The 16886-nt window shown below is 45.3% G+C and overlaps 1 protein-coding gene across 3 annotated transcripts in view; it reads right to left on the bottom strand.

Annotated features, from left to right (window-relative positions):
* The window catches only part of RGS8 (regulator of G-protein signaling 8), a 31403-nt gene extending 15845 nt beyond the window's left edge, over positions 1 to 15558 (bottom strand). Inside the window, exons 1-5 of one of the 3 annotated variants that reach the window (XM_008584439.1) lie at positions 15448 to 15558; positions 14263 to 14336; positions 12227 to 12355; positions 9595 to 9696; positions 8693 to 8757 (exon numbers count right to left, since the gene is read on the bottom strand). In XM_008584439.1, the coding sequence (XP_008582661.1) occupies positions 8693 to 8757; positions 9595 to 9696; positions 12227 to 12252 (193 nt within the window). In that variant the 5' untranslated portion in view covers positions 12253 to 12355; positions 14263 to 14336; positions 15448 to 15558. Of the gene's footprint in view, positions 1 to 8692; positions 8758 to 9594; positions 9697 to 12226; positions 12356 to 14262; positions 14337 to 14452; positions 14534 to 15447 lie in introns of those variants that run through there. The other 2 variants (XM_008584441.1, XM_008584438.1) reach the window with 2 other exon arrangements.
* Positions 15559 to 16886: the final 1328 nt, after the last annotated feature.

Here is a 16886-nt window from a genome sequence, read left to right as displayed (position 1 = left end):
AAAAAGCGGGGGCGGGGAAGAAGATATAACAACTACAATTACTTGAAGTTGATACGATAAGCAAACAGAAAGGACATTGTTGGGTGGGAGGGAGGAAAGGGAGGAGGGAGGATTTGGTAAGGAGCATTTGGTAAGGGGCAACAATAATCAACCATAATGTATATTGACAAAATAAAATTTTTTTAAAAAGATGCTGTGTTCTTTCAGGCAGGCTCAGCCCAAAATGTGATGGTCTGCATGTTCAGGGCAGGCTTAGAGGAAGTGGGAGGGGAACCAAAGCAAAACATGGCACTTGGAAGTTGCCAGGGGTTTCAAGGAAAGAGCTTGAGAGATGGGGAAGGAGAGAAGAATGGCCTGGCTCTTGTGGGCCAGGCCTGGAAGGGTCTGGACCTGAGAAGCTGCAGAGAATAGATTGCAGCAAAGACGCCCAGTAGACAAAGATGACAAAAGCCTGCACAGCCCGCACCTGCCCCAGCCCTCCTCCTCTGCTCACCCACTTTTTCTGCCCACCCCCTCTCAGCTCCAACCTCCCCCTATCCTCTTCAGATTCCCAAGGCCGGCACTGAGCACGGCATCCCATGGAGGATCCCCATGCAAAGAGAAACTTCACCCTGGGACAATAGAAGTGGGTAGCGGGTAAAGGCACCCTCCCTCCTCTTGCCCAGAGCAGATGGCAGCAGTGGGCTCTGAGCACAGACCACTTGCCCCCACCCGGCCCACCTTTCCTGTTTATGTGGCCTAGCAAAGGAATTGCGTTGGACTAGAGCCACAGGGGGGTTTCTTCCCACTCGCATGGCTTCTCCCTTTCCCTCCACCTTCCACCTCCTGCCCGCAAGCTTTTCGTCTGCTCCCCTCCCTGACTCCTCAGCATCTTCCCCTGCCCCTCTCCTTTTCTTCTGTACTCTGTCCTTTTTCTCCCTCTCCTTCCATCTTTCCCCTTTCCCTCCACCAGGACCCTCTTCTTCCCTTCTGCTTGTCCATAAACTGCCATGGGTGCAAAGTGCAAGACGCTGGTTTGTCTCTGAGAGCCCCAGCAGCACAAACTGGCACCTCTCAGGCTTTGCATTGGCTATGCTTGCCCTGCCTGGGCCCCATGTGCCCCAAACCCCACTCCCTTCCCTGCATCCAGGGAACTGGAGCCCCCCTCCAGCACCTGCACAGACTTTAGGTGGCTGGAAAGAGTGACCTCTCTGAGCCCTGAAGCTATTCTGCCTGAGCCTGTGTCCTGGCTCTGATGCACACTAGGTAAGTGTGCAGAAGGCCTAATCTCTCTGTGCCTCCATTCTCTTATCTGTGAAATGCAGATAGCCACAGCACCTACTCCAGAGGGTTGTGGGGCGAGTTTATACATGTGGACAACACACAGAGGGTGGCACAGACAGTGAGTGCTCTGTCCGCGTTAGTGAATATTGTTCCTGTACTTCGGTGGCTTAAGGAGTCGCCACAAAGAACATAACATACCTAATACCAACAACAATCCTGGCAACTTAAAGGTGGTAGGTCGTTCAGGAAACAATTCAGGAAAATGGGAGAGAAACAGGGGAACCTGGCTTTTTGTCATTTCATTTCAGTTTATTTTCCTTTGTCTGACTTTCTAAGGAGTCAAGGCTCTAAGAACATTAAAAACTTTTTGAGATCGATGTCTGTCTATAGAAGGAACAGGAAGGCTTGTGTCCAGAAGGCTTGAATCCCTGGAACAGTGGGCAGAATATGGGCATCCTCCTGAGCATCACCCACAGAATGTCCAAGAACACATCGCGGCTGCACACGCCGCCTGCTGCAGCTTGCTCCCTGGCGTTCTTTGATGCAGGGTGCTTATATAAGAAAAGAAACTGGGTCGCTATGAATGAGCGGTGCAGCTGGTGCAGCAGGGAAGGGGCTGAGGTACAGTCCAATGTCCAGGAGCCCTGATTTAGCTGGTACCAGGGGTGGGCTTGAGCCTAGCTCAGATCCTGGGCTTGGAAAAATACAGGAGCATGAGAAAAAAAACTGTTTTAAGCTCCCCCGTTTGCCAAACTGCTGTACCAAAGGCCAGAGTCCTCTTGTATCCCTGATCCATTGGAGAAAACAAAACTGGTGAATGGGTTCCAAGGCTAGACAGAGTGTAGGAAAGGAAAATACATTTATAAGATCCAGGATACATATGCTAACAGTGAAGTCAAAATCTCTTTGATTCGGAACCAAGCCACTGATTTGAAATTTGTGATGAGAAGAGCATCAGGATCAGAGCTTTTCTTTTGTGTTATCCATATAATAAAGGCTTTTAAACAAATATCTGGGCTTAATCAAGATTTAGGTAGGGAGCTTACTTTAGGGAACAAACTATTTCCAGACACGACATTTAATGGCAAGCAATTGGTATGCTAATTATACTTCAGTCTTGCGATTAACGTAATTTTCTTCAATGATCTTTACTTTGTTAGTATATATATAGCAAGATGATGTATTATAATTGTAGTAGGACTTAAAAGTTGTTAGAGTCTTTGAGCTAGAAAGGACATTAGAGATCTTGTGATCAAGCCCTACATTGGACACGAAGAAAGGACGAGGCTCTGAGGTTGCATGGTTTCTGATTCCTAAGATGAGGTAGCAGAAGAGTAAAGAGGGCTTGGGTCTTACAACTCCTATTCCAATGTTCTTTCCTATCTTATCAAGCAGAAGCTGAGCCAAGTAATCAGAAAAAAATGTGTAGAGCCCGTATCTGCAACTATTATAAGAAATGGGCAAGGAATTTTCTGTTGAAGGAGAGACAAAGAAGATGTGCCCTTAACAGGGTGAAAATTTAGCATTCACAAAAGACTCTTTTAACAAAGAAGTATTGCAAAACCTCATGCACACCAGTCCATAGCCTAAAGGATTTCAAAAATTAATTATCCAGGAATATTTGCCTAGTTGGTTTGATAGAGAAATACTGCAGGGACTCTTAAAGAGGGAACATGTTAAATTCACCTACTGGGCTTATCAAAACCACATCTCCGGTGGGATTCTCTCATATACACGGGGAGGGGTGGGGCAGGGGGGGGAGGCATGCCAGAAGCTCGTAAGGCAAAGGGGGTGAGGTTTTATGGAATTTGAATAGGCACCACCAGTGATTCTAATGCTACCCCCAATCCATGGCCTCAAGCTGTCTGCAGAATCAAAGGAGCTGCCACCATCTCTGGCATATTGAAGGCATGAAATGCATGTTTTCTCAATGAATTTAATGTTGCATTATAGCAAAAATAATAAAAATAGCTGTCCTTTGCTGAGCCCCTCTACATACAGTCATCATGCACAGTATTGCAGAGTCATAATCACGCTGAATCCTCACAACTGCAAGATAAGTCTTACCATTCCCCTTTTACAAATGAACAAAGCAAAGTTTGCAGAAGTTAAATAATTTGCCTAAGGTCATATATCTGGCAAGCAGCAGAATGGGTGTCAGAGACGTATCTGATTGCTTTCATCCAGACCTTCTTCAATGAGCTTTTCACAGTTGCCTAATACATTCCAGGCACTCCTCCTATAAAAGCTAAATGCACCCGCATTCCTGGGTGCCCATAAAAGTTACAACAATGTGGTGATGGCAAAGAAATAAAGAAGCTTCTTTTCCACCCATTTCTACTTTGCCCATCTACTTCTAACTCTTATCCTCAGTTTATCCTGAAAGCATACCTGCTGTATTTGTTTACTGACTATGGAAACTTCCACCCTGTATATGTGGAATCTGTGATACACAAGGTACCATTCAAGGGCTGTGCTGCCTGAGTACTTCAGAAAGCTGTGATCCAAGCGGCAGTCTTTAATGAGTTTCTTGGAAAGCATGGGCCACCTGTCCCACCAAGATGCTCCAGATTCATGGCTTCACTTACTTGTGTCTGAGAGCAAGGCTTCTTAAACTGTGATGTGCATAAATACTCTTCCAAGGCATGGGCAAAAACAGATCCAACTCCTAAGGATTCCAACTCAGTAGGTCTGAGACAGAACCCCCAAAGTTTTCATTGCTCATGGCCATTGCTGGTGCTGCCTCCTTGGATCACACTTTAAGTAACATTTGTTCTAGAACCTTTGGGCTTGGAGACAGACATGGGGAGGGCTGTGTGCTAAACAGAAGCCTGATTGTAAACTGCACGAGGGTACTACAAAAACTTCAAGGAAAAATTCATATTACCTTTTAATTCAACTTGTCCACAAACTTTTTTAAGTATCCTTGTATGTTCGAGAGCTAAACGCCATTTAGATGAATAATTTAAGGAATTCCATGAGCTGATAATTTTAGTGTTTGTTTATTTGATTGTTTGTTCTGGGTTTTCCCCTTGGTTGCTGTGTGACTAGCTCAAGTCATTATATTTTTCTATATCTCAACCATTATCTCAAAAAGAGCTAAGTTTTTAAAACTAAAAGTTTTTTTTATTGGTCTCCTTTTCTGAGAGATAGATAATAACTCTGCAGATGCAAAAGAGCTTTCAATTGTACTATTCCACTAACCTAGTACTCCCTGGGCCTGGCGGGGACAGATCAGCATAGACCCTCCATGCTCTGTGCAAACAACAAAACAAAGCTAAATACCAAATAAATGCTCGGGGCGAGGTGCTCAGTCATCCAGACATGGAGTCAGGTGTGAGAAGTGAGAGGAAAAGGGGAAAAAGGAAAAGAACCCTGCCTACACCTTCACCTTAAAACCGGAATGACTCCAACTCTTATACCCAATAAAAAATGGAGGGACAGAAGGAGTGAGGCAAGGAGAAAGGAAGGAAGGAAAGAGGGAAGGAAGGACAGAGAGAGAGAAAGGGAGGGAGGGAGAATTGATTCAGAGTTCAGGACTGAGCATCCCACTAAAAGCTGGACAAACAGCAAGCATGTGCCTGAACCTCATGAGAAATAAAAGCAGAAGACACACCATTTTGTGCCTGTTCTGCAGTGACCTGTCAGAAAAGATCTCCCACAAACTAGGAGCCTTCAGTCTCTTGAGTATGAGCTGCAGAGCAGAAAGTCTTCTGGGTGTGTACACATGCACACACACACACACAAATACACCACGTGCACACCTTCGCTGGTAGACTACATGCACAACTCACATATATCAAGTCTAACTGTTACTGGATAACAGAAAAAAGATGCCAAATTAACACGTGTTAGAAATTCTTCCCTATTTAATGAAGCCATCAGCAATTTCATTTCATTTTTCATTCACTAGTCAAAAAAAAGAAAAAGAGCACTTGGCAAGTGGTTACTTCCCAGACCACAGAGGGTGCTTCTGCTTTCTATTGCATTTGTAGACAAATATAATTGGAAATAAAACTCCTCCAAATACTTGACCTCCAGATTTTTTGTTTTAATCTAACGTCTAAAAAATAGTAAAGTTGCTTTCTTTTTGCCTGAGATTTGAGCCCACGAGGTGTTCTGCCAAGGAGGGGAGAAGCCTTATAACCCAGGCATCCCAAGCCCTCTTCTGATTGCTGGAGCCATTTCCACTTTGAAGCAGTTTTACATAATTTTGCAGACAGTACTGAGTCAAACTACTTACTGTAGGTGATTGGGTTTTGCCCAGCCTTGGTATTTCCTACAGACAGCATCCCAGTACAAGGTAGCACCGGATCCAGCCTCTGACACCTCCTACTCCAGATCCTTCATTATATAGATGAGGAATCATATTTTCCAAGAGACTGAGGGACTTCGTCCAGACCACCCAGCTATCCAGTAGCACAGCTGGGTCAAAACTGAGAACACAGATCTGACTGCCAGCCAGTGCTCTTCACTTAATTGTCCAAAAGTATGTACCTTGATTAATTGGAAACCAGGTTTGAAACTAAAAGCAGCCCTCCTGCTCCCAGATCAGTTAGAATGTCTAATACCGACAAAATGAAATTTAAGAGGAACACTGAATGTCAGGATTCTGCTTGAAATCTTGAAGCCACCTAGTGTGTAGTCAGCACACTGTATTGTTTCTTGTGTTATTTGTATGCATGCCTGTGTTCTCAGAAGGCTGCACTCTCCACCAGGGATGGACTGTGTTCTGTTCATCTTTGTGCTCTCTCCAAAGCTTCTTAGCAAAGATTTTGTACATAATAAACACTGTAAGTACATCTGTCTTAAAATCAATGAGTGCCCAAAATAGCCAGGCAGACCGGTGATACCAAGGATGCTCTATAGATCGAGAATGGGGAAAAAGATAATTATTTGGATTTTCTGAAATAGAAACTTTGGCAGAGCAGCTGCCTAGGTATGGAGAATTACCAGGGAGTGGGTTCTAGACTAACATGCATTGTTCTGGAGCCTAGTCATTTAGGGATTCTCCACTCTTTACTTCTTAGGACATTTTTGTTGTCTTAATTGAAAGCTCCGCATACCTCTGATCAACGCTGTTCTTCCTAAGGGACCAGAACACGTGCAAATCCCTTTGGAAAAGCTTAATCAGTCCTAATTGAGTCACAGTACCAACCCAAATTAATTAGACTTCTAGAAAGTTGTCAACACCCTTCAAGGTAACCAGGGCTCTGACTCCTCTGTAGCCTGCACAGGCAAGTAAATGTTCAAATTCTAAATGCTTGAAATTCTACCAGTGACCCCTCAATACAGATCCCCATCTTCTCAAAGACATTCGCTCCACTGGCTTTTTATTTTCCTATTAAACAGAAATAAAGACAGAACATCAGACTCCAAGAAGGATCATTGAATACTTCAAAGTTCAAAAAGCCCGTTCCCGTAGTTGTTTTACAAAGCAATCTGGTGTCAGCTTGTGACCCCTTAACAAAATCCCCATATCAGAAAAGCGTCATTGCATTCCTTAAAACCAGAAGCATCCTTGACAGAAGCAGAATTAATTGTCTTCAGATTTAAAAGTCATTGAATCAAACAAATAAAATTAAACCTCTTAAATCTCCAGGTCTTATCACTGCAGTAATCCAAATATGCCTTAAGCATCCAGCCACTAATTTCACCACCATAAACTCTGTCTATAATGGTTTAATATTAATAATTGGCAGCAAAGTTTTGAACCTAATTCTCAAGGAACCTTTATTTTGCATGTGATAAATAAATATATAATTTTTGAAAATGCCACCACATCTTTCTAAAACCACCTTTGAATAGAGAACCCTAAATCATCTAAAGGTGTCTAGTAAGTTTCTCATATGCAGGCAACAGGTAGCAAGCAGGTATTTCTATCCCCATTTTAGAAGAGGAGACAGCCTCAGGGACTTGAACTAAGTGAGTCAGTCCTGAGGCTGAAATAGAAACCAAACTTCAAGATGACCTTGAATCAAATCCAGCCGGAAAAGAGGGTGTAAACTGGTAGTAACACTTTGTTTAGCCTAATATGATTACCGACAAAAAGTCAGAATAGCCTCATTTTTCAAAAAGAAAACATTACTATCAAATCCTAAATATTATCACACATATGCCATTACCTTGGCAAATTCATTACACAAGCTTGCTGTTTGGGGTACGCCATATGTTATATATGCTGTATCTATGCTGTTTGATTTTCCTTCCTAACTGTAATCCATAGAACACTAAAATGACTATTTGTCTCACAAAATCACTCACTACAACACGTGCTTATTCTTAAATTTTGCATTTCATTTTGAAATCTATTCAAAAGCATTTGTTAATTATTGGGATCAAGGACAAAGTCAGAGGGACCTGCTCATCAAGTTGAAAGCAAAATCCCTTCTGAAGTCACCTTCTGAAGACCAAGAGTCTCTATTAAGGCCACCCATCCGGCAGCAAAGCTGAGTCAAAATCAAGAACGCAGGTCTGACTCGCACCCAATGCTTTTAACCTAACTGTACCCAACCATGTTCCCCAATTAAGTGGAAACCATACTCCAAACTAAAAGCAGCCCTTCTGCTCCCAGGTCACTTAGGACTCTCACAATGATGTGGCGTATTTAAAAGGAGCACCGAATATCTGTCTGGAACCTTCCTGCCTCCTCAGAACACCCCTCTCTCTTCCTCACCCCTGCTCTGCCACTCCTGTGAATTTAACGCCACTGGGATTTCAAAACCCAAGGAATTTGGATTTGCTCATGAGGAGATAAAAGCAGGAGCTGAAAAGTTTGGCTGACGTCAAATTGCCCTCTCCATGCAGCAATGTGCACAACTGTTACTGTCCTGGTGAGAAACAGAAGTCATCGCAGAAGTCATACTAAGTCATACTAAGTCAGAAATGAGGAATAACAGAAGTCATACTAAGTCAGAAATGAGGAATACAGTGCTGCTGGGGAGTAAGCCCTCAAAATAGAAAGCCACAAGAAAACTCACAACTCTGGCCACGTAACAGACTAATAAAACACACAGAATATTCATTTGTTTATGAATAGCCCGAGACTCTCCAACGACTTGGGGGGAGGTCATTTAATTTTGTAAACAAGATCTGGGCTGAAATCTAGATTCTCATTCCCATGGATCCCATCATTCCAAACCCCCAAGCTGAACTCTTTCTTGCTAAAATTGCTGAGAACAGGAAGGTTTCTTGGGACTATACTTTAAACCCAGAAATCAGAAGGGAAAAAAAAAAAGGTCCTCATGTCACTGCATTTAAATTGTCCGCTCTCTTATCTCTGTGTTCCTTCAGGCAGGAGGCTCGGAGAGGGCAGGACTCACAGAGGTCTGGGATATCTAGAGCAGCCCTCGATCATGATAGGCATTCGGTACATTGCTTACTAAATGGATGATTTGCTGCGACATGCTGTGACCTGAATTCTACTTACACTTATGGGAGAGAAGCACATCGAAGGAATCTGCCCATCGAGTAGCTTCTTCTGTGGATAGTCTCCTAGGAATGAAGAAACATCTCTCCTGAATATTTCTCAAATGACCTCCTCTCCCTTGATGACCACCGAGATTTGCTCAGGAGAATAAATGGGAACAATTGGGGGCACATAAAGACCATACCTGGATTCCTGCAATTATTTTACTGTTAAATTTGTACATTCTTAAGTAACAAATTGAAAAACATTAGGATTTGAATTCAGTGGAGTTAGTATATTGGCTCTCAGTCTAAAGAACTAAGCTAAGTAAGAGCATTATTGAAAGACATCAGGGTAACAATGGAAGGAAACTGGACTTGGAGTCAGAAAAATTAGGCTGAGCTCCTGACTCCTCTTTACGGTCACCTTGATTTCTTCACCTCTGAAATGAGGATAATAATGCCCATTACAGAGCTGTGTGAGAGTTAAACAAGGATCTGTGATATCATATAACAGACCGCCTGCACAGAATAGGTGCTGAATCCAGATTACCTGAACCTCAGCATATTTTTAGAGTAAGTTTGAGTGGTTATTTCCAAATTGAGAGCTCAGATTGACAACTAAGTAGAACCAAGAAGTATCCTTCACCACCCACAGCTTTCTGAGTGATGGATGATACGGCTTCCTTAGGAGGCAAAGGAGAATCTCCTTTCTGAGATCACTAAGCTATACATTTTGAAAAAGAAAATAAACATTCCTTCCAATCACATCCAGGAATACAAAAGGAGCTGCCAAGAGGGAGGGATTTATTGTCCTGTGGTTCATCTGGTCAGCAACTTCCCCGAGAAGAATGGGTTCTATAGCCCCATGGTGGGTGCCCCACGGCAGGCACCCCGGGAATGCCATGTGGCCATACTACTCACTTGAGAGCGCGGTTGGGTTTGTCAGGAAGAATAGCTGTGAAATCGCTACAGGAGTCTGACTTGTGAGACAGGCATCCCAGTCGAGTCCTCATCCCTTTGTTCCTGCAACAAGCACAGGGGCAGAAGAACAGGAGCTGTCATGATCACAGCTGTCATCTCCATAAAGGGTCTCTGGAGCTGCAGCTGCAGGAGACAGCACGACACTGCCCCCTCCCCTTGCCCATGTGGCCCCTGAAGGTTTCATTAACAAAGAGAGAACACCTGCAGAATCAAGGGATATACTCACTCCTTATCTTGACTACTGGAATAGTAATAGGTACCCTGCCCTACCTCTAGAGGCTTAATGCTTTTTAAAGCTGACACAGCAAGTGGATGGTAAGTCAATGAAGGTCATTAGCTTGGAAGAATGTCTAAATTAGGATTCTCTGTAGGGAAAGGAAATACAGTTATGACAAAATAACAATCCACATTTTGCTTTCCCACTCAGGGGGCAAAGTAGCAGCAGCAGCAGCAGCTCCAGATTGCAAAGCCCCAGAAGTGGAACCCACACCGAGAGTAGAGGGAAGCTTGCGGGATGCAGGGGTGCACGTCAGAGAGTCTCAGAGCACAAAGTATGGGGCTTCAAGGCAGGTCAATTCTGACTCAGGTCATCCCCACTCATCCTCACAGATGTGATTATCTACATGAATGGCTACAGACCAGCAAGGACCGGCCTGCAGGTGAGGAGAAGGGCAGTTGGTACAATCAGCCATTGGGAACCTCTGTCCCCTTTGTCAGTTCTTATACTTGCTTAACTAAGCTCTTGTAAGTCCTATTTATATTTTGACATCTCAGCAAACAAATTTAAATTGTTAGCATGTATGTTTAAATTCCTCATATTTTTTATTGTCCAAAGGACCCATATAACAACATCAGGCACTTAAATAGCTATCTGTTATGGATGATCTAATGAGAAACTATCTTAATGTCTCCTTCTGACTCCCAACATTAGCTCCTGTTTACTTCTAACCAGGGGTTGGAAATCCACAGCCCTGCAAAGGCGCCTGTTTGTGTAAATAAAGTTTTATTGGAATACACCACCATTTGTTTATTATTGTCTAAAGCTGCTTTCGACTACAAGGGCAGAGTTGGGGATCTGCAACACAGACTGTATTGCCCACAGAGCTGAAAATACTTGCTCTCTGGCCCTTGACAGAATAAGTTTGCTAGCCCCCGACCTTTAACTGTCAACTCCTTATTTGAGGGCAAAGGTAAATGGAAAGTGTTTGGTATAATCAGATGAGGACTTAAGAGTGACATATACAAGTGAACTATGCACACATTGGTGACAATATGCCATGGAAATAGTCCTAGAAGATGCCATTCTCCGTCTTGAAAGGAAGTCCTTCCAGCCTGGTTTTCCCTCCCTGTTTTTTACAAATCCTAGGGATGGGCAGAGACCTTACAGGTCACCCAATGCAATCACTTCCTTTCACTTCAAATGGCTTTTCATCCCTGGTAATTGCCTTTATCCACAGAAATGTTATCCAACAGATGCTTGCTGGGATGGTATTGTATTTGTCAGGGGTGGACAACATTGGTATGCTGCAGCACATCTCTGCAGAGCCTCTCAGGGCTGGAACATTCAAGTTCCCAGAAATATCCTCTGTCCTGAAGGAAATTGGGCCTGCTTGTTCCCTCTTCCCACCTCGAATCTCAGCCAGACCGCAGTGTGAAACCATCTATTTCATGGCTTTTCCAAACAGTGACTACAGTTATCCTCTCTTCTGAGACAGCAAGCATCTCCTGTGTCCACTCACTCTTAAAAATCACAGGGTGCCTGACACCAGACCATGCAAGCCACTGATTAAGGGCCCTTGAGTCATCACATTCCACGAATTCAAGTAAAGGTCCTGCTCAGGCCACACCGCAGGCCGGAACCCAACTTTCCCTAGTCAGTTCATTCCTCAGTGCCCCGGGATCATCAGTCATAAAACAGTCAGGTCACTGTCCCCAAAGAGCAATTAAAAGGACTTTCAAAAAAATGGCAAAACTACATGAGCTATTTAACAAGGTTTTTAGCAGGGGCCAGTGTAAAAGGTGCTACTTGTTACCAAGACAACTGTAATTCTTCCAAATTCTTTGCAAAAATCTTCAACAAAATGTTATTTGGGTAAAACGGTTTTTATTTCCATCTTCCTAGCTGAGCTCTGAGTTATAATCTGCTTAGTTAGGTCTAAATAATAGGAGCAGAAGCAAGAATCAAAGGTTAAGTTTACTTGAAAATAAAACAAGCAAAACAAGGCTTGCCCTCATCTGTCTTCTCTGTCCCAGTAGCTCAGGGAGGTCTCTAAATGATTCCATACAAGCTCATGCACAGTCCCTTGTACCACCCCATAAGTCACCACCAAGACCTCCCACCAGTCAATGCAAGGGCTTGGAGCTAAGGCAGGTCCAGCTTGCAAGGCCACGACTTTGCAAGAAGCACGCAGGCAAGAACAGCACAGTCCACACAGGAGGCCTAGGGTACAGAAGCAAGGGGGCCATTCCTGGGCTTAGAAGGCTTGGTCCAGGCTCAAACAGCAGGGGAGGTGGGAAGGTGGAGAAAGGGGGAAAGGGGCAGGGTCAAGAAAACAGGTCATCAATCCATTACCTGCGTGGCATCAGTAAGGCAGCCATACAGGCATCCGCTTACAGTTAACCCTTAGGCTGGTTTGCAGGGACGTCAGGGCAGGAAATAAGACTGCGGGGCTCAGGGATTTACCCTTTCACGTCCTCTCACCTAAAATCAAAGAATCTGCTGTAAGAGGGGCCACCCTCTCTCATCTGACTGCACTACATGTCCTCTTAGATGGCTCTCCGTCAGTGGAACACCTCCCCCCACACACCCCAGTCCCCACAAACGTCCACTTGCCCTTAGCAAGGGCAACCAACCAAGGATGAGCAAGAACTGATGGTTGGGTGGCTTCCCATTGCTGTCTGTGGGTCAGGAGTTCTTACTTCCCCAACCACTGGCCATCAATAGCAAAGTGGGACATGTGCCCCCAGGGAGGCATGGGCCTGGGAGACCAAAAATTGCTGATCTCTTTCTCTTACTAGAATGGGGCCCAAGTGACCAGCCAGTAAGGGTGGGGGAGGGGGGTTGGCACTTGCTCCAAAATAATTTGATTGGATGCTGCTCTGATTCTCGCCTCCCTCCAAGGGCACCTGTCCCAGGTGGGCGTGCACGGAGACTTGGGAAAGTTGGCACGGGAGGGAGGCTGGAGTAACTCCGAGGGAGGCTCCTCAGGCACGTCACCATGCAGGCTTGCTCCTTGGCAGGGATCAAAGGCACAGGCTGAAGAAATGAAATGCAGGTCACCCTCTCTTGCCCAGGTGGAGGCTGCATGACCTTCCTCAGCCTGGGGACTGGCCCATTCTTGACCCAAAGCAGGGTGGACATGGGGGTGGGGGGAAAAGGGGATTCTGAGGCTGAAGGCCGATGGACTGATAGTCTCTTTCTCCTGAGGGTCCCATTCTCAGTGCTTCAAACCCTTTGTTCCCACAGAAAAGAACAGATAGGAAGAAAGTGTGAAGAGAGCAGCCTATCCATAAAGGATTCCCCGGGGGGACTCTGACAGCAAACATAGAATCCATCTTAAAAGAAACCTAATTTAGATAGATAAGCCTCCTAGGTAAGCTGCGCCATTTAAATTATTTTGATATTACCCCGAACATTTCACAAATACTTTAAATAGCTTCTCTAATAATACTATAATTACTAAAATAGAAAGATTGCTTTGTTAAAACAAACAAAAATAAACTAGTTAGACTTTACGTAAAGCCTCATACCCATGAATTGCATTCCCTGACAGGGACGTTTACTTAATCTTCGTCCTAACCGGGCTTATACCTGCTTGCCCGGAAGTCAGGAAACCAAAGCCCTTTAGTTTCTAAGGGTCCCTAGAAATCATGTTTGGGGCACCTCTTCCTCATTTTCTCTTATTTGTGGGATATGGCCCCAGGGCAAGGGGGAGCCCCCGCAGGGGCATTCATTACCCTGGAGCTGAGCAAAACCTCTACTTCCCACATACACCTCAGCAAGGTCATTTGGGGCAGGGGAACTGCCAGCCTCCTGTCTCTGCCTTGTGGCTCTTCTCATCCCACTGCCAGCCCACACCGGCTTGCCTGTGCCATTCAGATGCCTGCCTCTCTCTTCCGGATCCAGCACTGCCCAAACTGCCCCTTGACCTCTTCCCCACCCCTTTGATTAGCTCAGCCTTGGACTCCACTAAATAAGAACTAGCAGGATATGCTGACCTAGCTGCCCTGTCCATCCTGGCACCTCAGGGCACTTATCTCGTTTGGCCCTAGACCGATGGGGAACAGAGTCAGGAATAACCCAGAGCCCAGGAAGTTCAAGGGTGTCATTGCACCCACAGTGCATGTGCCCTTACAGATGGGCCGCAAGTTATAAGTGACTTTGGGGCAGACAGGATGGGACATAATTGAAAGAGAGGATACTCAAGGAGAAAACAAAGGTTAGAAACAAAGAGCAAAGATTTATAACAAGGGGGAGAAAAACTGAGAGCCTCAGCAGGGAGAAAGCAATCAATATGCATGAAGAGGCAGGTTAATTAAATATGGATAATGCAGTCAGTGCACACAGGAACCCCAAAGAGGAAAGAGAAAAGCAAAAGCAATACTCACTGTCTTTGACCAGTCCTCATGGCCTGCAGGTCTTTGCCAACTGGATGGTCAGAAAAGCTGTGGGTTAAGGAGCTCTGGGGAAAGAGTAGATCTTTCTATTAGCAGTCAAATCCTTGGCAGGTGAAGGGCATGTGTGCATGAACACACAGGCACGCACACACATATATACACGCATGCATGCACAACACACCTCCCACCACTTGAGCCAGGCAGCAAGCGGCTCCGCCGTAAGCTCTTCTCTCTGCTTGTCACATCCAGTAAATACTGAAGCAGCCTACACCCAGCGGGCGGCGGCTTGGCTCCTGGGCATGGTCTGCATGCCCATCCTCATTGGCAGGATGCAGGAGGTGCCCCTGAGCAGAGCTCTCCCGGCACGCCTCCTGCACCTTCCTCCTCAGCCTCACTAACCTGAAGCTCCTTTGGCTGTGGCTCAGGGAGAAATCCCCACAGCCCACAGCTGCCTCCCTCTGCACCCAGAGGCTGTGCAGGGGGCAGCAAAGAATAGATATTAACTCTTTTCAGCCACCAATGAGCTGCAGACCAAGAGTCCAGGCAGCCCTCTTCTAATGAGCTCTGCTGCTGGCTGAAGGCTGGCTGCTGCACAGGGAGCAGGGAGCATAAAGATCTTGCCCCAGACAGCTGCTGACAGCAGGAGCCAAGCTGAATCAAATCTCCTAATGAGCCAGGAGGAGGGGGGCTGTCTTGCTGGGTGTGATGTGATGTGATAAATGCAGAGAGCAAGAAAGCTACGGGGCAGGTCACACATCTAAATTCCACCCCCTTTCTCCCAATATCTTTTGTGCTGCACTACCAAGCCAAACCACACAGCCCTGAAATTACCCTTCTTTGCCACATCTCAGCTGTCCCCTTAGTCTACAGAGGCATTGCTCCCCCAGCCCATCTCTACTCCCAGCCCCCACCAGTGCCAACCACACCACTCCCCACTTCCTAATGAGAAATTTCCACCTCCTCTGCCTCCCCAAATGCACATATTTCAACTCTATGCTCTTGCCTCTCACCTGGCTTTTCCTGCACTAGAAACTCACCTCTCCCTCTTCCATCACCTAGCAACTCCCCCCTACTTGCATTTGTTATGAAGTGAGACTTTTCCTTTTGTTCTGCCCAATCTGTACATTATCCCTATTTTTCTGTCTCTTTTCCGTTTTTTCTTCCAAACCTCCTTACCCACATGGATCTTCACACTGCCTGCTTCAGCTCCAGGAGGACTCTCTTCCTTGTGGCACTAGCACAGTGGTTCTCCAAGTGTGGTCTCTAGACCAGCAGCGTCAGTGTCACCTGGGAGCATGTTAGAAATGCAGATTCTCAGGCCCCACCCCCAGACCTACAGAATGAGAAACTCTGGGAGTGGGGCCCATCCATCCAGGTGATTCTGACACATGCTAAAATTTGCAAACACTACCCTGGGATAAAGCTTGTCTTCTCATTATGCTCCAGGTCACTAAGGCTGAGTCTCCACTCTCACTCAGGAACTTGTTCCAAATATACCTTGCCTTTGCTGCAAGTCATTTCTGACACTTAGAAGGCAGCAGAAATCTCTCCAGAATGTGGCGGCTTTATAACAAAGGTAACAGATTCCATTTGTTTAACCATTTAAAGTGTGAAAAACATTTTCATCTACTGCCACTCAACAATCCCATGCCATAGAAAGAGTATTATCATTCCCATGTTACAGATGAGAAAACTGAGGCTAGAAAAGTGAAGTGTCTTTTTCAAAGAGACACAATATGTAAAGGGCAGCACAAGGACCAGAAATTGTCTTATGACTGTAACAGCAGAACTGTTTCTATTACGGGGACCTGTCTTTCCTGGCAGATCTATTGGTGCATAACCTGTATTCTCTCAGTGAAATGATTCTGCCACAACTGCTCATTGCCTGCTGACAGGATGAAATACAAATTCTGATCCTGCCTCTGGGGTGACTCATTTTCTCTCTCTGGTGCTGTCCACAGTGCCCCTCTGTCAGGCAAAGGAAACTTTGTGTTGTAAAATGAGATGCAAAAATTTTCCATTCCTTATAGCCCCTGTCTTGAACCCTGATGCTAGCTGGGGTTTAGAGCTTAAGCAGAAAGAGAATGCTTCACTTCTGGACGTTTTCTTGGTACACTGTACCATAAGAAATGGGTACACAGCTAAACTGATGAATAAAAGCCCATTCATAAGCACTTCCCTAATCTGAGATATGTTTATAGCCCAAGGTGAAATCACATAGCTAACGTTTAGTAAGCACTTAGTATGTGCCAGATACTGTGCTAAACATTGCACATGTGCTATCTTATTTAATTCTCCCCCCAAAATGTACAAGGCTGACACCTTTATCATCCCCACTTTACAGATAGAAAAACAGAGACAAGTCATTTGGAAGGCAGAAGTGGTGTTTAATACCAGACTCGGTGCTCCAGCCTCTGCTCTGCCTCTCGCTTTAATGCAAAGGTGGTGTCATCATGGGAGCCTTCTCCACCAGTGCTGACATGCTGGGATAAAGGCCTCCTCCAGGCCTCATGCTGCCCAGTCTGGGATCCAGGATCTAAAGGCACCGAGCAGAGAGAGCAGGGCTGCAGATGTGCCTGAGTCTTAAGTGGAAGCTGATCGATATTAACCAGACG

Source organism: Galeopterus variegatus, unplaced genomic scaffold (genome assembly GCF_000696425.1).
Source record: "Galeopterus variegatus unplaced genomic scaffold, G_variegatus-3.0.2 Scaffold3261, whole genome shotgun sequence".
Lineage (NCBI taxonomy): Eukaryota > Metazoa > Chordata > Mammalia > Dermoptera > Cynocephalidae > Galeopterus > Galeopterus variegatus.
Note: the sequence above shows the minus strand (reverse complement) of the source record. Positions and strands in the feature narration are given on the sequence as shown.